At 35.7% G+C, this 19,821-nt stretch overlaps 1 protein-coding gene across 1 annotated transcript in view; it reads left to right on the top strand.

Annotated features, from left to right (window-relative positions):
- The first annotated feature begins 4,546 nt into the window (after window positions 1-4,546).
- MAEA (macrophage erythroblast attacher, E3 ubiquitin ligase) overlaps window positions 4,547-19,821 on the top strand; it is a 125,268-nt gene continuing 109,993 nt past the window's right edge. Inside the window, exons 1-2 of the mRNA XM_044681451.1 lie at window positions 4,547-4,669; window positions 8,771-8,974. Coding sequence (XP_044537386.1) covers window positions 4,562-4,669; window positions 8,771-8,974 — 312 coding nt within the window. The 5' untranslated portion in view covers window positions 4,547-4,561. The remainder of the gene's footprint in view (window positions 4,670-8,770; window positions 8,975-19,821) is intronic.

Here is a 19,821-nt window from a genome sequence, read left to right as displayed (position 1 = left end):
TGTAAATACTCTTAAAGATAACCTGGCTTAGATGGGCCTCAACACCTGCCATTCTGCAGATGCATTTTTTCTCTTTCACTGTGTTTTGCTGTTCTTTGATGCTACTCATAATCTTCCTATGCTCCTCTTAAAGATTTTGTGAATGAATGTGTATTCTCTCTTTTGCCTTTGCTGTCAAGTCTTCCCCATTTGGCAAGGATATAAAGAATTTGTGAGCCCTTATGGTTTCTGTGTTCTGGTGTTGTGTTGACTGCTTTATGTCAGTAATTTCTATAGGAAATTATTATTATTAGAATTGATATTTTTCCATTCCTGTTTTTTAGCTTATTTGAAGAAATTAGACTGGTGCTATTATACCCGTGTCTTGTCCTTTTATTTTATTTCATTTTAATTTTTTAATTTTTATTTTGAATATTTTCTCCTAGTTACATACTTCATGTTCTTTCCCTCTCCCCCAAATTGTCCTTTTTAAATATTCAGTACTTGTATGTCCAGTTCTTCCTATTTTCTTTTTTTAAGTATTCATTATATATGATTTGGTGCTTCTTAGTTGTGAACAAGCATTTGACTTTTTAATTTCTTAATCTCAGAATAAATCTTCATTTTTCACCATTCTTATATGAAAGTCTTCATGAAATTTCTGTATTTCAACTTCTTCAGCAGCTTCTATAATTGTCTCCATAGTATGTATACTTTTTAAAAAACTAATGCACTCCTTGGTGAAGCGACCAAGTGTCTCATGAAATGTTTTTATTGTACTTTAGCCCTAGGTGAGACACTGCCAACTTATTTACCAAGATTTACGAACTGTCCTTTCATTTGGCTACAACTTCTTTATTATCTTCTGATGATTCTGAAAGTTAGCTATCACTATGCAAACTTGGTTCCTCATCCCTTATAACTATTGTAGTGCAAATCACTGTGCTCTCTAGAAAGTGTAATATGGAAAAGCATACTGCTATATTTTGCATGGGGCAAGTCGGCAGTTTGCCTTGGTTAGAATGTGGAACATGCCATGAGACAGGCGGCTGGTGCCACTTGGCAGTTGGGGCCAGTATACAAATAAGCTTGGCAGACCCTGACTTCTCACTTCCCACTTGCCTCATACCCTCTTGGGACTGGGTGGTGGGAGTGGGAACGTGGGTACATTTTTAGGCTTAGAGTAGAGTCAAACCAATTCTGCAGAACAAACCTATTACTACTACTGGCAAAGCAAACCAACCTTTATCCAAAGATTAATTTATTTTATTATCAAAGAGACCACACCACTCTGACCCAGGGCTATCTGTCCTGGGTCAGCAGAAGAATATCTAGGAAGATCTATTAGCATCTTGAGTCAGATAAATCTTTCACCCTTAGTTCTCAGTACTTCCTAACCCTCTTTCCATTACCTTATCGCCCATACGGGTTTTGGCCTACCCAGCTAAGGCCAAGCAGGGACACCAACAGGAAAGGTTCTGAACAGCTACAGCAGGGATAAACTCCATTGCTGTTGGACAGGAAGTCCCATATTCACTTCCTGTCAAACTACTTTACAGACCAATAGGAAGTTATTTCCTCATTAGGAGAGGGGCTGCAAATTAGACATCTTAAAGGAGCTTGGTATCTAGCAGAGGGGGTTTCACTTAACACTCAGCTAACCTGGGCTGGTTCCTTGTTACATTTATAATCAGTTACAAGCTCAGCCCTGGTACTACCCGGACCATCCTCTCCAAAGCTAGCTCCTTCTAGTATTATTACTAGCCCCAGCCCTCTTTATTCATTACAAAAGCTTCATGCCATCCATATTGGATCACCTTCTGAGATCTGGCTCCTTTCTGGTGGCACTGCACCCTTGGTTCTCTTTTCCAGTGCCAGTTGTGCTTTATTTAATGTTTTGAACTCACCAGTTGTGGTGGGGAGGTCCAAATATTCATTGTTCCCTTTTATACTTTTAGATCCTCACTCTTGCACTTTCACTCAGTAGCCTCTTTACCTTTGAAGTTCATTCAGTTCATATTATCATCCAGTGAAGGGTCTAGTAGCTGAAGATACTGGAACCCTCAATATATCCAAAGCTAAACTACTCTTTCTCCACCCCCAAATCCTTTTGTTGTTGAGAGTACCAATATCTTCCCAGTCATCAACTACAACTTAGTTATTGCTTCAATCTTGCTTACTCCTACATCCAGTCTGTTGTTAAATCCTCCCAATTCTATCTTCCTGATATCTCTCATATGTCTACTCTCTTCTGACAAAGCCAGAATAACAGGCACTCCTCACCTCATATATGGACTATTGCAATAACCTATTGATTGGTCTCCCTGTCCCAAGTCTTTCCCCACTCTAGACCATACTCCACTCAGCTGCAGATGTGATCTTCTCAAGCTATAGGTCTGACTCAAGTCATCTCCATACCCAGTAAACTCCAGTGGCTCCCTGTTACCTCCAGAATAAAATATAACAGTCCCTAATTGGCCTGTAAAACCCTTTACCACCTGCTCCTTCCCACCTTTCCAATCGTTTTATATTTTCCTTTCCTCCTTATTCATCCTCTGGAATATCTTTCTTCTTTATCTCTACTTAGATTTCACTTTTTGCAAAAGGCCTTTACTGTTCTTTCTTAAGCTTTGTGCCTTCCCTCTGTGATTATCTCCCAAATCTGCAGAGTATATCTTTTACGTTATATAGTTATTTGAGAGCAAGGGCTGTTTTTGCCCTATTTTTTGTATCTCCACTGCACAGTGTCTCAAAATTTCAAGCATTTAATAAGTGCTTGTTGACTTTCCTTTTTAACTTGGTTTCATTTGTAGAATGTCAATACAAATATTGTTCATTTCCTCTAGACTGGGTTATTTTACCAGCTGTAGGACCAAGATCTTGAAACTGTTAAATTTTGTAGATGTTCTGAAAACACCTTAGCACCATTTCTTAGCACCATTCCTTCCATTTTTTTTTTCTTATTGATAGATTGTGATCTGTGATGATATGCTTTAGAAGAAGTATCCTACCTCATCTCCACATGTAACTGTTGGTTAATAAAATTACCCCCAAAGAATTATGGAAAACTCTTTATAGTGATAATTATTGATCATTCTTGTCATTTTTAGCTTGTGTTTTGTTTTGTATTTTATGGATTGCTAACAAAGAGCTGAGAGGTGGCCTTTTGTTTTAGTAGGTTGTTAACCACCATTACCTGTTCTGATTTCCTCTTCCACTCCACTACCATCCTTACAAAAGTAGAAGCATAGCAGCATAGACCTGAGGCAGTTTGTATTCATGTCTTTATCTCAGTGTCTGGTATAGCCCTTGGCTCATAGTAGACCCTTAATGCTTTTGTGATGAACTGCCTCTCAGCAGTGTGAATCAGATGGTGATCACTCTCTGGATGGATGATGAACCTCTCTTAGGCACAGCCCATGAAGCCAGATGCCTCACTGAGGCCTGCCAGAGCTTGTACAGTGCTGGCAGTGCTTTTAAGAAGCCAGGACTTTAACAAACTCTAGGCTAAGGTCAGGCACTAGAACAGCACTGTCACAGAGGGCATAGGTTAAAACTCGCTGCTGGAATGTGGGGGGGGGGTATGAAAAAGCCATGTCTCTGTATCAGTGTTGACTTTTTTAAAAAGTTACTTAAACTACTTATAACTTAGGGTAAAAATTGAGAAGTTATTATCTAAAAGTCCCCATCTATTCTTCTACTCTCTTGGTGTTGGAGAGGAAGGAAACTCTGTCCTTCTGTAGTCCTGGTACCATCAGCAATCAGGGTTTAAGATTGAGAAAGGATAAAGACCTGTGTCTAAGCATGTTAGTGGTTGTCTTGAATTTTTATAGTTCTGCATCCACCCATATTCACATGGAACAGTAAAGTTATGATCCTTAAGTAAATGTTTTTAGATTCTTTTATTCATTGTGCTTATTCCCTCCATTTAACCAAGGAATGGAAAAGTAACTATACCCTTAACTTTGTAAAAAGTTAGATATTTTGAATCTGGCTCTCAGGTGTGTTTTGGAGGGACTGAAGTTGACCCAATACATTTATAGAGAGACTAATGTTATAGTAGAGTGTGATATGGGGAGACAGAATTCCAATGGAGTACTCTAGGAAAACTGGAGGAAAAAGACATGTTCATCTGAATGTGATTAAAAAAAAGCTTAAATCTTGGAGGAGGGTGACACCTGAGGTAAACCCTGAAAGAAGAATAGGACTTTTAACAGAGACAAATGAAGAAGGGAGAAGATACATTCCAGGTTTGGGAGATGGTCATTGTGAGTGAAGGAGGTGAGAGTTGGCAAACTGAGAAAGAATGCCCCAAGGATTCCTATAAAGGCACATTTTGAACAAGATGATCTTTAAAGTCCCTCCTAGCAGTTAAATTATTTGTTGTTTTTTGCTACCAAAAAAAGCTTAGTGCCATTGGAGACTTATCTGATCAAGATGTTTTGTTTGACAAAATTTACTTCAGTCATATTTGTTTATGACTCACTATTGTATGTAACTTTTTTAGGTGCCATATGAAACACTGAACAAACGATTTCGAGCTGCACAAAAAAACATTGACCGAGAGACTAGTCACGTCACCATGGTAGTTGCAGAACTAGAAAAAACGTTGAGCAGCTGTCCTGCTGTTGATTCAGTCGTTAGTCTCCTTGATGGAGTAGTTGAAAAGCTAAGTGTCCTCAAGAGAAAGGTAAGTGACATTTTGATATCTTTTGGTGGATTATTTTCACATGATTTACTATATAAGTCTAAATTTGACTGAATCTTTAGAATGTGATTTCCTAAAAAAGGTAAAATAATATAGAAATATACCTCTGTAAGAATATAAAATTTAGGTTTTTATGCTAATATGAAAGTTCAAAGTAATATTGTGGTTGCCAATTTAAAAATATAGCTTGAGTAAAAATGACTTTTAATAGCTTTATTTACAAAGAGTGAAAGTGGAAAAATATAAGAAGAGGGTAGAGAAATGTCTAGCCTATCACCCTAAATGTTGCTCCGGTGTCCAGCTCAGCCCCAGCAGGGCTCAGTAACCTTCAGCCAGATGACCCGGTGGTGTCTTCAGCAAGGATTCCACCAATGCAGCCTTCTCCAGGAAAGGAAGGCCTCTCCAGAAGCCAGGAAAGGAAGGCCAGCTACTCACCCAGCAAGCCAATGCAGGATTCAGGGAAAGACTCCTCCTTCAGTCCAGCTCACCAACTCCAAAGGAGAAGACTGAAGGCCAAGTCCAAAAAACGAAGTCCAAAAGACGAAGGACCAAAAGGTGAAGTCCCAAAAGGCAAAGTTCTTTGGACAGGAAATTCAGGACTTTTTATAGTCCTTTTTCCACATCACTTTCTGTCCCTTCCCCACTTTATGGGAATGAATTTTAGTCTTTTAATTTGCCTAGCATTGTCCAGGGGTGGGGCAGTGGCTTCTGGAGTTGTCACCTATTTTAGCAAGTGACTTGGGAACTCTCTTACTGTTAAGTAGGGGTACTTTGAGTTCTTAATTGATTAATTTAAAAGTTGCTGATTGATAGAAAAGAAAGTTTGATTTACTCTTCACATTTCACAAATAACAATTTTTATACTATAAGCCATATTCGGGGGGGACGGGTGCATCCTATATTTGGATCTATATGGTAGTTTTTCTTTTTCAATGAGAGTCGTATTGTAGATTTTTTTGTAAGATGAAATTATTGATGAGTGGAACCTCAACCTAACTTATGGACTTTTACAGTAAAAACTCCAAATTCCAAAAAATTAATATAGTTGTATAATCTGTATATATTTTTAAAGACATATCAGCCTGCTGAAATGTCCTGTCTAATATATCTACATAGACGTGTAGCAGATAAATCAGGGCCATATATGTTAAGATAGAAGAGCCAGGTGGACTTCAGTATGTTTAACAGTAGCTTTAAGAGGATACTGTTTTGTTGTTTTCTGTTTGTCTAGGATGGAGTAGTTTTACAGTGGTAGCTTTAGAGGATGTCAGCTATTACATGAAGAGGTTCTAGATTCTCAAAACCAGGACTGGAACCCAAGTCCTATGACTGACTATAAATTGAGAGTTCTAGCCACCTTGCTACAAAGTTCCTCCTAATAAAAGAATCAAAGTACTTCATAAATTACCAGAAATGTTAAAAAAAATAAGTGTTTTGCTATGTGGTTCCGGATGACTTGGGTAATAGTAATAATGTTAGGAAGTTTTTGAGGTTACCAAGGAATTAATTTGTCTTAGATACCTTATCACATTAGAGCCCACCTAAATCGTGTTGGTATAAAGCAGTGGTTCCCAAACTTTTTTGGCCTACCACCCCCATTCCAAAAAATTTTCCTTAGCACCCCCTGTCACATACTATTACCGCCCCCTTACAGTTATTCATCACTTCCAAATGCACCTGTGGCCATCACCACTCACCCCTGGATAGCTGCAGCACCCACCAGGGGGCAGCGGCGCCCACTTTGGGCATCACTGATAATAAAGCATGAAGGTGAGAAAAAAAATTGGTTGTTTTTTTTTTTTAATTAAGGTATTATTAGAGAAGAGATAATTAACAATATGGAAACCTTAGGAAATTTCCTGTCATATAGTAACTAGATTATCCTCTCTGTTTGGTGTTTGAAATATTCTTATTGGTTTTTAAGACCTTTCTTAAAGCAGAGTTTCATCAGTAGGGGGGAAAAGGAATTGTCATCTTAATGTTTCTTGACTTCAAGAATTATGATTGGGTATATAAAAATCAATATGTCATTTTAAAACTCTTTTAAGGACACTTATTTATGGAAGTGGTCACTAAGATAGCTTTTTAATGAACACAAAGCATGATTTCACTCTTCCATTATTTCATTCTCCTTACTCTTTGTGTGTCTATATATGTTTCAGTTAAAAGTGCAGCTGTAGACAATTTAGATCTGTTCAGAATTAAAAGTAGTCATTATTTTCAAGAGAAATTTTAGTTTTGTTTTCTTTTATAAGACATGCTAAGTCCATGCCATGATATGGAATAAGTATATGTGAATGAATAGGAGAGGAACAAGTTTAGTTAACCAACAAATTTATAAATGTTCTGTTGACAGTTTAGCTTATGGAATTTTGCCCATTGTTGATGTCAGACAGGATGATTCAAACTTAAAAGTAGCCATTTAGAATTCTTTCTAGTTATCACAGTACTCTATTGTTGCTTTTTCAATAATAGAATTTTAAAAATTAGCCCTTTTCTAAATCTCCAGATCCTTGGTCCATTTACATCATCAGAGTATACAGTCTTCATAAAACTCCAGAGTTGAAGTTGGTATAAAGAGACCTAGATGGAACATGTCATTTGTTAAAACACAAGAATATTGAGGTCTGTAGAGGCAATGCAATCTTTCCAGATAGAGTGCACAGTGAATGACAGTACTGGGATTTGAACTGGGCATCTCTAACTTGAAATACGTCATACTTTCCATTGCTTCATGAATCAGCAAAAGAAACCTAATGAAGAGGTAAAATCTTTTCCTAGAATTTCCCCACAGTATCTACCAAAATATAGATTGGCAGGACGTGATACACTGAGATGTTTGTTTCAAAGCTTCTCCTGTAGATTCTGTAGAATTCTTTGGATTAAGAAAGAACCTGAACCCTTCCCAAAGATCCAAGGGTAGGAGCCTTCTACGCCTAAGGGGGATGCTTGCCCCTGGTCAGAGAGATTCTGGGGATTTGGAGCAACAGAACTCTCGTTGTCAGAGCACCTTTTTCACAAGTACCCAGTTAGGAAATACAAGTTTTTGTGTCCCCATTTGATCAATAAGAAAACTTCTCAGAAACCAAGGCTGTTCACCTCTCTGGCCTGCTGTGCATTTTGTATGCCCTTCATGTGGAGAAACACCTGGGATTCCACTTTTTCCTTTTCTGCTTTGTTTCTTCTTTAAGAACCATGTTTTTCATCTGAGCTTTCGCTGTTTCAGTGGTTCTTTGGTCTTATTGCATATGATGAGCTAGGATTATGCTTTTTTATTTGTACTGTACATAGAATTGCCACTATTCATTTCCAGAAATTCTATCTGAATCATTTTGTAATAGTTGAACTGATAAAGTTGAGATGAATGGATAGAACTGAAAATTGGGTCAGAGCTTTATTTATGCTCTATGGCATTTTAATCAACAGGGTCCTGTCTCCATCTTTCTAAAGAAAGGGCACCCTGAACTATCTGCTAAGATCTACTTTTATCAACCCTGCCCCCTCAGGATATTATTTCAGACATGCTCATAGTTTAACCCAATGTTATTTTACTACTTAGGACACATTACTTTAATATGTCAAATGATGGGCTTCTACTTTGTTTCCAGTTCTTAGCTACTACAGAAAGTGATGCCACAAATTTTGGGGTGTATTTTAGATCTGTAGTGGAGTACTTGCCTAATAGTAAGATCCTTGGGTCAAATGATATGACGTTTTTAGTCTTTCTTACTATGATTTCAAGCTGCATTCCAGAGTGGACAAAGTCACAGGACCATCAACAATGTGTTAGTGTGTCTGTCGTTCTGCATTTTAATCAAACTTTACATCAGTTAAACATTGAATTTTTACTAGTTGCATCTATGAATTCAAATAAGTTTTATTTAAGAAATGTTCCTTTGCATCTGTTTTTGAAAGATTTCGTTATTTTGACATTTTGTCTAGGTTTTACAATGTAACAGTAAACAGTACATGCCATATTGATTTTTTAATTGACTTTGAACAGTTATGATGACAGGCAATGTCATCTATTGGCTGTATATGTGATACCCAATTGAGCTTTTGTTCCCTATTCTAATATCTTAGGCAGTTGAATCAATCCAAGCTGAGGATGAGAGTGCAAAGTTGTGCAAACGCAGAATTGAACACCTTAAAGAACACAGCAGTGACCAGCCAGCAGCTGCCAACATGTGGAAAAAAAAACGAATGGATCGCATGATGGTGGAGCATCTTTTGCGCTGCGGCTATTACAACACAGCGGTCAAACTCGCCAGACAAAGTGGCATCGAGGTAGGTGTATGTTTTCCCAAAAGGAATTCATAGAAATTGAGCATCCTTTCTCCAAATTAGTGGTTAATGTATCTAGATTACTTGGAAAGGGGTTCCTCAAACCAGCATCCTTTCCAGACCCCCCTCAAGGATCCAGCTCTTTTTTTTTTATTTTATATTTATTATGCAAAACACACATCCATATTGGTCATTGTTGTAAGAGCACACTCCTATAAACTAAAATCCCATAACAAAACTGTAAATATACTCATATGAAAGATAGTATGTTTTAATCTGCATCTATCCTACTCTGGAGGTGGATAGAATTCCCCACAATAAGTCTTTCAAAATTGTCCCAGATCCGTTGCATTGCTGAGAGAAGCCAAGTTTTCACAGTTGATCATCATACAGTATTACTGTTACTGTGTACATTGTTCTCCTGTTTCTTCTTATTTCAGTCTGCATCAGCTCATGCAGATCTTTCCAACTTTTTCTGAAATCATCTTGCTTATCACTTCTTATAGCACAACAGAATTCCATCACCAACATGTACCACAGTTTGTTCAGTCTTTCCCCAATTAACAGACATCCCCCTCAATTTCCAATTCTTTGCCACCACAAAAAGAACATATAAGATATAGGGTGTGAGATATTGGCCCTTACCTAGTTTCTGTCATACTGCTTTCCAGTTTTCCCCGTATTTTTTGTTGTTGTTAAAACAGTGAGTTCTTATTTAAAAGCTGGTTGTCTTGGGGTTTATGAAACACTAGATAACTGAGATCCTATACCCCTGTATATCTAATCTATTCCATTGATGTACCATTCTATTTCTTAGCCTGCACCAGACTGTTTTGATGATTACTGCTTTATATTACAATTTGAGATCTGGTACTGCTAGGCCACCTTCTGTCACGTTTCTTTTCATTAATTCCTTTGATATTCTTGATGTTTTGTTCTTCTAGGTGAATTTTGCTATTATTTTTTATAGTTCTATAAAATAATTATTTGGTAATTTGATTGGAATGGCACTGAATAAGTAAATTAATTTAGGTAGAATTGACATTTTTTTATTATATTAACTTACCCTATCCATAAGCATTTAATATTTTCCCATCCGTTTAGATCTGACTTTTATTTGTGTGAAAAAAATTTTTTGTAATTATAATCTTAGAATTCCTAGGTTTGTCTTTCTAACTCTTGGTGCTGGACTTTGTTGGTAATATATAGAATGCTGATGTGGATTTATTTTGTATCCTACAACTTTACTAAAATTATTAAGTATTCTAACTAGTTTTTTAGTTGATTCTCTAGGATTCTCTAAGTATACCATCATAGCATTGGCAAAGAGTGATAGTGTAGTTTCCTCATTGCCTACTTTAAATCCTTCAATTTCTTTTTCTTTTCTTATTGCTAATGGTAGCATTTCTAGGAGAATATTAAATAATAGTCATGACAATGGGTATCTTTGCTTCACTCCTGATCTCATTGGGAAGGCTTTTAACTTATCTCCATTGCAAATGATACTTGCTGATGGTTTTAGGTAGATAATATTTATCATTTTAAAGAATGACCTATTCCTATTCTTTTATCATTTTAATAGGAATGGATGTTATATTTTGTGGTAGGCTTTTTCTGCATCTATTGGAGATAATGATTTGATTTCTGTTCATTTGTTATTGTATATGGTTAGTTATACTAATAGTTTTCCTAATATGAAACCATCCCTGCATTCCTAGTATATATCCCTCCTGGTCATAGTGAATGATCAATGTGATATCTTGTTGTCTCCTTGTTAGTATTTTACTTAAAATTTTTGCAACTATATTCATTAATAAAATTTCTTTACTTTTTTTCTGTTCTTCCTGGCTTACATAACAGTACCATATTTGTTTTACAAAAAGAATTTTGTAGGATTCCTTTTTTGCCTATTTTCCCCCAAATAGTTTATGTAGTATTAGGATTAATTATCCTTTAAATGTTTGGGAGAATACACTTGTGAATCCATCCAGTCTTGGGAAATTTTCTTAAATAGGTCAATGATGGCTTGTTCAATTTCTTTTTCTGAGATGGGATTATTTAAGTATTCTATTTCCTCTTTTATTAATCTGGGAAGTTTATATTTTTTTGAAATATTCATCTGTTGCACTTAGATTGGCATATAATTACACAAAATAACTCCTTGATTGCTTTAATTTCCATTTAATGGGTGGCAAGTCATTTTTGCTACTGATTATTTGATTTTCTTCTTTCCTTTTTTTAATCAAATTAACCAATTTTCTGTCTTAATTTGTCCCCCCTCCCATAAAATCAACTCCTACTCTTACTAGTTCAATGACTCATCTTACTTTCAATTTTATTAATTTCTCCCTTAATTTTTAAGATTTCCAATTTAGTCTTTAATTGGGGATTTTTAATTTGTTCTTTTTCTAGTGTTTTTAGTTGCATGCCCTATGATTATAATTTTTATTGCATTATCCAAAAAGAATGCATTTATTATTACTGCTTTTCTGCATTCGTTGTGAAATTTTTATGCCTTAATACATTGTCAGTTTTTGTGTAGGAGCCACATACTACTGAAAAGGTATATTCCTTTCTATTTCTGTTCAGGTCTTTCCAGAGATCTATTAGGCTTAAGTTTTCTAAAATTTCATTCACTTACTTTACTTTTTTGTTATTTTGGGGAGGGGGTTGATTTATCTAGATCTGAAAGGGGGAAGGTGAAGCCCCCCACTAGTGTGGTTTTACTATTTCCTCCTGAAAACCATTTAATTTCTCCCTTAAAAATTCGGAAGTGATACTATTTAATGCATATATGTTTAGAATTTATATTATTTCATTATCTATAGTATCTTTTATCAAGTTGTAATTTCCTTCCATATCTCTTTTAATCTAATTGCTACTCCTGCTTTTTTTTACTTCAGATGATGCACAATAAATTCTGCTACAGCCCCTTACCTTTATTTGGTGTGTGTCTCCCTGCCTTAAAAGTATTTCTTGTAAAAAATGTAGGGTTCTGGTTTTTAATCCTCTCTGCTAGTTGCTTCCTTTTTATGAGTGAATTCATCCCCTTTACATTCACAGTTATGATTATCAACCGTGTATTCCCTTCCATCATATTTCCCCCTTTTGATCCTGCCCTTTCTCTTTTGACTCTGTTCCTCCTCACAAATGTTTTGCTTTTAATCACCATCACCTCTACTTCCCCCTTCCTTCTTTTACCAAGCCCCACTTCCTTGTCTTATTCCCCTCCTACTTCTCTTTAAAGATAGGATTCTATACCCAAGTGATTATGACTATTATTCCCTCTGTACCAATTACAATGAGAGTAAGGGTTTACTATTGCCTGTCACCTCCCACATCCTCCCCTCCTTTGTAATAGTTTTTCACACCTCTTTAGATCAGATAATTTACCCCATTCCACTTCTCCCTTCCCTTTTCTCTCAGTACAATCCTCTTTTTCACTCATGGATTTTTTTTAACATATATCATCCTAATGAACTTATCCCATATCCTCTTTCTATGTATATTTCTTCTAACTGCTTTAATACTGATAAAAAATTGTAAGGATTACAAATATCAATCCACATTTTGATCTTATTGAATCTCTTAAATTTTCTCCATCTTATTTACCTTTTTAAGCTACGTCTTGTGTTTTAACATCAGATTTTCTGTTTAGTTCTGGTCTTTTCATCAGGAATGCTTGGAAATCTATTTTATTAATTAATCATTTTCCCTCCTGAAAGAAAATACTCACATTTTTCTGAATAAGTGATCCTGGGTTGTAAACATTAATCTTTTGCCTTTCAGAATATCCATATTCCAAGTTTTCCAATCCTTTAATGTGGAAGTTGCTAAGTCTTATGTAATCCTGACTGTTGCCCCATAGTTTATGAATTATTTCTTTCTGGCTATTTGCAGTGTTTTCTCCTTGGCCTGGAGGTTCTCAAATTTAGCTATAATATTCCTTAAATGTGTCATTTGAGAATTTATTTCCTTAGGTGATTTGTGGATTCTTTCAATTTCTATTTTACTCTCTTATTCAGGAATATCAGGGCAGTTTTCTTTGATAATTTCTTGTATTAAGATACAGGTTTCTTTTTTTTTATGACTTCCAGGTAGTCCAATTATTTTTAAATTATCTATCCTGAATTTGTTTTCCAGCTTGGTTGTTTTTCAGTGAGATATTTCATGTTTTCTTAAATTTTTTCTTTCTTTTTGATTTTGTTTTAATAGTTTTTGGATAAATTGTGAAAGTCATTAGCTTCTAGTTGCCCAATTCTTATTTTTAAGGAATGATTTTCTTCTGTGAGCTTTTGAACTCCTTTTTTATTTGGCCAATTTTGTAGTTTCTTTTTGCATTGCTTTCACTTCTCTGCCCCATTTTCCTCTGTCTCTCTTAATTAATTTTTCTTAATACTTTTTGAGCTCTTCCAGAGCCTGAGACCAGTTCATAATTTGCTTTAAAGCTTTATGTGTATTTGCTTTGCTTTCAATGTCCCCTTTTGTGTCTGTGCCTTCCTCATTTTTTGTCTCCATAAAATTTTTTTTATGGCTAGGTGGTTGGTTTTTTGGTGTTTGCTCATTTTCCCAGACTTTTTCTTGACTTTCAATCTTCTTGCATCTTAAAAGTAGACTCTGATTTCAGGATAGAGGTGTCACTCTCTTAAACTTCAGTTTATCTTTGATTTTTAGCTCTATTTCTCAGTTTCTTCAAGTTTCAGTTCTTCCAACGTGGTATGATGACTTGTAGCCTGGGAGTTCTGAAAGCCACCGCCCACTGCTGATTCCATCACCTGTTGAGATTGCTGGTGGCTTGCAGAGCTATCCTGTGCTTGTACTCAAAGTCTAGCCTCAGACTTGGGTCAGGGCATTTGGTCTCACTCTGAGCTTGATCAGGTCTGGCACACTGTGGACTTACTTGCCCTGGGGCTTGTAATTTAGCCTTGAGTAGGGACTAGCTCTGTGCCTCTCTCTGGGTTTATATAGATCAGGTGGACCATGCAACTGCCTGCAGCTGAGATTTTCAACCTTACTGCAGGCTGGGCTGGAGCGTGGAACTTTTGGGAGTATGAATGGGTTGTACTGCTATTGGCTTAGGAAGAGTCTCAGGGTCTGGACTTTGGCTTGGACCCAGGTTCAGAATCTGGAACAGTAGATATGGTTTTGGGGTGCTTGCTTTTTGCTTATACTGGTACTCCTTGGTATAACCTCCTGCCAGCTATGCTCCCTTCTAATCCTGATGAACCAGACCCCTCCCTGCCCACCTTTCAAATTGTTCTCTGCATGAAATTTGCTTCACTCCATCTTTGTCGTGGTTCTTTCACTCCAGTATTCATTTTGAGGCATTATTTTAAGATTGATTGGAGAGGCTTCTTATGATGGGTTGAGCTTCCCTTGTTTCTACTCTGCCATCTTCACTCCCTGAATATATTACTTGAAAAGAATTTTTGTGCTAAATAATCAACAAGTTTTATTTTTCTCCCAGATGAAAGATTTCAATACCTACTTAGCTTAGTTTGCATCCATACATTAACCATCAGTTTTGAGACAGCTCGATCCTGTGTTGGAAATAGCAGTGGACCTCGAGTTAGGAAGCCCTGAGTTCAGATTTAGCCCCAGACACACAATAGTTGTGTGTAATCCTGGACAAATTATTTAACATTTGTCTTCCTCAATTCTTTCATTTATAAAATAAGAATAATAATACCACTTTGTGATAAGGAAAATGAAAAAAATATTCATAAAATGCTTTTCAGATCTTAAAGCACTATTCAGTGCCAGATATTATTATTATTATTATTATTATTATTATTATTATTCATATATCCCAATTTAGAATATAAGTTGAAAGAAATCTTATTCAGATCATTCAGTCCTTTCCTCAGAGTGAAACTCTTGTTATTTTGGGGGACAGGGGTGGGACGAGGAAGAGGGAATCAAAAACTTACCTTCTGAGAAAATAGCAGTAGTAGAGATTTTCTTTTTTTATTTAAGTTATTAACTGAAGTTGTCAAGTAAGCCATCTCCTCTGGCTTCCCTTTCCTCTCTGTTAAACAGCAGCATGTTTTCATATTTCTCCTGAATTCTACTTTAGTTGTTAACCTAATCCCAATCTACCATGCATATTCTGAAAAGAAAATCATTCAAGGGCAACATAAGTCAAAACAATTTCATTTATTGATATTCCAGCCAGACAGTTTTAAAGTAAAAAGAGTGTGTAAAACTGTTTTAGAAACAAAATAAATAGTTTACTTTCTTTTCTGAGGTGTCCATTTAAAAGAAATATTAAGAATAGGATAAATCAAAAGTAGAGAGCAGAAAAACATATATAGAGACACTGTGAAACTCACACAGAAAGGAATGAAAAAAAAAAAAAACAACAAACCCTAATTGAACAATAATCCTCTCTTGCCACTGAAGACTGATGACTTTTTTGCTGCTTCTCAGTGCTAGCCTTAAACTATCTATTTTAACATATGTTCCACCAAAGCTGATGAAAAGAGAAGACTTCATTTAAGGGGTGGAGGCCTCCTACTCTGCCTGCATACCCTGCCAACCCAGAGAGGAGAGTTGATATTCTAAACTAATGTTCAGGTTTAATCAACTTGAAAAGCCTAACATTGATTTTTTTTTTTTATCCCCTAAACATAGATAACTATTATTAGTGTAACAAATAAAATTAATATAGAGGGACAATGAAAAATATCATAGTTTCAAAAAGTTTATTGAAAGCCATTTAGAAAAATGAAGCCAGGAGCCTATTAAGATTTAAATCAAAAGCTGTGCCATACCTCTGCCCCCTGGCTGCTTCAGCAGGAAAAAAGGAAGTACCAATCCCAGTTTCCCTATTTAACCTTCTGTTTACATTGGCTTACATCACCACGTAAGACAGGGAGCCAGTTGAATCATGGGAAATGTAGTTTGTAAGAGATCTAAATGTCCACAGGAAGTTTAGATCAGGGACTTCAAAATTAGTTCAGGGACCCCTAAATTTCCAATATCACATTAGGAAGATAAAGGGAGTGATTGTAAAGTGTTTATAGCACTGCAGTCAAATACTTTTTTTTGTGAAGCTCCATAATTTTCCCCTTCTGGTTGTGTCAGAGATTATGTTCAGCAAGTTTATAAATTAATTTTAGATTAAAATATTTTTAATCAATATCTGATTACTGCCTCCTATCTTCTAATTATATAATTTCTAGACCATTGTTGGGTGGAGGTGGGGTGGTTCTATTTCTCTTTAATGAAGTTAAATGAAAATAAAACTATTTTGATAATTTATGAAAATTCACAATTAATAGACTAATAACAATGCCTTATTTATTTGAAATGCTTTTTGTCCAAAGATCACTTGGAAGCCAAGAGCCAGACCCTCAGAAGCCAAAGTAGATATGACAAAAACTATGCTCAATGATTTTACTCATAGGAAAACTTCTTAGACTTCACTGAGAACATTACCTACTCTTCCTTGACACACAATTTTAACTAGATTGGTTAGATTAAGTTAATAGGGTCCAATACATATTCACATTTTCAAACCAGCTTTTGTTTTGTGTATACTCTGTGTAGGGTATTATTCTAAGCACTGAGATACAGAGTTTAAAAACAGCCCTAGTTCAAGAAGTTTATAGTCTAATTGAGGCAAAAAGGAGTATTAAGATATATATGCTATAGGTAGGATATAGGATTAAAAAAAAAAGAGAAAAAGAGAGAAAGAAAAGGGAAAGAGGAAGAAAGAGAAAGAGAGGGCAAGAAATGATCCCTAGACATACTTGTTAATTGTTGGCAAAGAAGGAAAGAATGAGTGACACTTAAACTTGGATAGCAAAGTCCTTTAGCTAAACTAAATGTGCTCATGGCCCAGAATTATGGATCAAAAGTTAAATTATATTCAGATGTTTAAGGTGACTTGGAAGAATATAGTCTTTTTTCAAAAGTTATATTTATTCCTTAAGGATTACTTGAAATATAGATAAGTATGACAAAAGGCTCATACATATTTATCTAAACAATGAAAACTTGAATGTAACTCTTTATACTGTTTTTGTATATGATATTGTATTTGACCTGATAATAACTGAGGTAAAATAGTAAAAATATTATGTCCGTTTTATTGATATGAAACTTGAGACTCAGAGAGATTGAGTGATTCAGTGTCATGGAGCTAGTAATGGCCATACTCGAACTCAAACCTCAGACTTCTGACACCAAGGCCGGTCCTCTTTCCATTTCACAGTAGGACTTCCCCTTACATATATTACCTTATTTTGATTTAGCAACAATCTTATGAGATCTTCTCAACTAATGCATATCCTTTAATTGGAAGGGAAGATTTTTTTCCCAAATTAAGTCTATCTTCACAGAGTTGTTTTGACAAAGAAATCATTTTTTTTTAAAATGTTGAGCCATTTTATTTTCACTCAGTATGTCACCAGGAAACTCTCAAACTACATTCCCCTCAACCCCCACATACTCCAGTCCTCACCACCACAAAAGTACTTGTATCTGAAAGTAGTTGAGCAACATTAACTTAATTGTTTTGTACCAAAGTGACATTCAGTGTCTATTTTTGTGTTCCAGTGATTAAGAAACAGGAAGGTTGTATCCTTTAACTTTGATTGTATAGTACTAATACAGACAGACATCAGAGATGGTACTATATTTTCATTTTATTTATTTGGCTCTCTATATGGTTGAAACTTTATGAATAAACATTTCTTCTACCTGTGTAGATTTTTTTAGTTACTCATCTACCTGACAATTTAAAACAGAGTTCACAGTTGGGGTCATCAGAACTATTATTATAATAATAAAGGCTAACATTTGTAAAGCTACTTAAGATTGGAAAGCACTTTACAGATATTATCTTACTTGGTACTTGGACTAGTCAGTCAGTCAATATTTACTAAGCACCTAGTATGTGCCAGACACTGCTAATCACTGGGGATCCAAAAAGAGTCAAGGAGCTCACCATGTAATGGGGGAGACAACAAGAAAAGAAATGTATACAAATTATATACAGGATAAATAGGGAATAATTAACAGAACTAAAGTCAAGATGGATTGGAAAGGGCTTCCTTAAGAAGGTGAGATTCTAGCTGGGACTTAAGGGATCTAGGAAAAGTCAGTACATGCAATTGAGGAAGGAGAACATTCTAGGCCTGGGATATAGCCATTGAAAGAAAATACCTGGAGCCAAGAGATATGGAGTATCTTGTTTGTTGAAGGGCCAGGAAGCTAGTATCACTGGTTCAGAAAGTACATGGCTGAGAGAGGGATTGTAAAAAGTTTAAGAAGAAAGGTTCAAGGGACTAATCTATGAGGAGCTTTTAATGCCAGAGAATATTGTGTTTGTGACCTGTAACCTGTAAAGTATATTCATCATGATTCAAAGTAAACTAACTTCTTTAAAATGGAGTTGTTGGGGCAGCAAGGTAGCACAGGTGGATAGAGCACCAGGCCTGGAGTCAGGAGGACTTGGATTCAAATTTAACCTCAGACACTTCTTAGCTATATGACCCTGGGCAAGTCACTTAACTCCAGTTTCCTATCTTTTGCCATTCTTTTGTCTTAGAATTTATTAGTATTAGACCGAAGGTAAGAGTTTAAAAAAAATTTTTTTTTATCAAGTAGGGTTGTTGAATTAGCTCATTTAGTGATATTGTGGAGCTCTTGATAAGATAATCAAACAGAAAATCAGTGAGAACAAGTACTAACATATTAGAAATGGCAGAGGGATGCCAGAGAGAAAGGAAGTGTGCTTTAGACTACTTCTGAGGTGCTTTATATTTGGGACACCCGAGAAAAGATTTTCCCTAAAGAATGAATATCATTTGTCAGTTGTACTGTAAAAGAGAATTTCTGCCAAGGGTGACAGGTTGCACTAGATGAACTTTTAAGTTATTTTCCAACTTTGAAATTATAATTCTGTGGCATTTCTGGGAAGAGGTAAGAAAGACTTGGGCATGATGAATTCCAAACATTGTTACCTTTAGTAGCTGGCATTGTAATATTAGTAAGATGACTAGACCAGACATGGAGACCTAGTCTAAAAACCCTGAATCTAAGCTGAGAGCAATAAGTGAAGTTGTTAACAGTCACATTCTAAGATACAGATCTCATCTTGGATATAAGAAAGTATCCCTGATCTTTGGTTTTCTTTGAACTTTCTAAATGAGTGGAGATTTGGTGTTTGAAATAAAAACAGGTGTTTTATATTTTCAAAAGACTTGCCCTAACAATTTTGGTTTGATAATATTGGAAAGTTATAACAGCAGCTTGTCTGACGACCTACAGAAGACTTCAATTCTCCTGAACAAAAGGGGCTACACATTAATGAAGTCACACAATAATCCTTTCACTCCTAGAGAATCTGTAATTTGCTTTTTCCAGGTTGTCTGACTTTGAAAAGAGTAATACCGTAGGTTGTTTTTCAGCAACCAGAAATATAACCTCAAATAGGTCAGATCAAATGTTCAAATCCAGCAATCATTCATTGAGGACTTACTGTGTTAAGAACACACTGCACGGGAGTGCAGAAAGTAAATAACTCAGCTGCACTTGGTGTCTAGGAACTTACGGTTATTTTTCTCTATATAATCAAGACTTCTAATTTGTAGAATAAAATGTCCATAAATTTTGGGTAGAATGCAAATACAAACTTAAAATTTGTATGCAAATGACTGTCTACTTAAATAATTTTGTCCTTGTGTAATTAAGTTCTAAAAACAGTAGGAAAGACTTCTGTTATGTCTGAGGCATTTTGTGGCTTGATAGCTTAGAAACATGGAATCATAGGCTAGCAATGTCATGGGGGAATCCTAATAATCTAACTGAATTTATTATCTTTCTCCCTAAACACCGTCACC

Source organism: Gracilinanus agilis, chromosome 6, assembly GCF_016433145.1.
Source record: "Gracilinanus agilis isolate LMUSP501 chromosome 6, AgileGrace, whole genome shotgun sequence".
Lineage (NCBI taxonomy): Eukaryota > Metazoa > Chordata > Mammalia > Didelphimorphia > Didelphidae > Gracilinanus > Gracilinanus agilis.
This window is presented reverse-complemented; position numbering and strand designations above follow the sequence as displayed.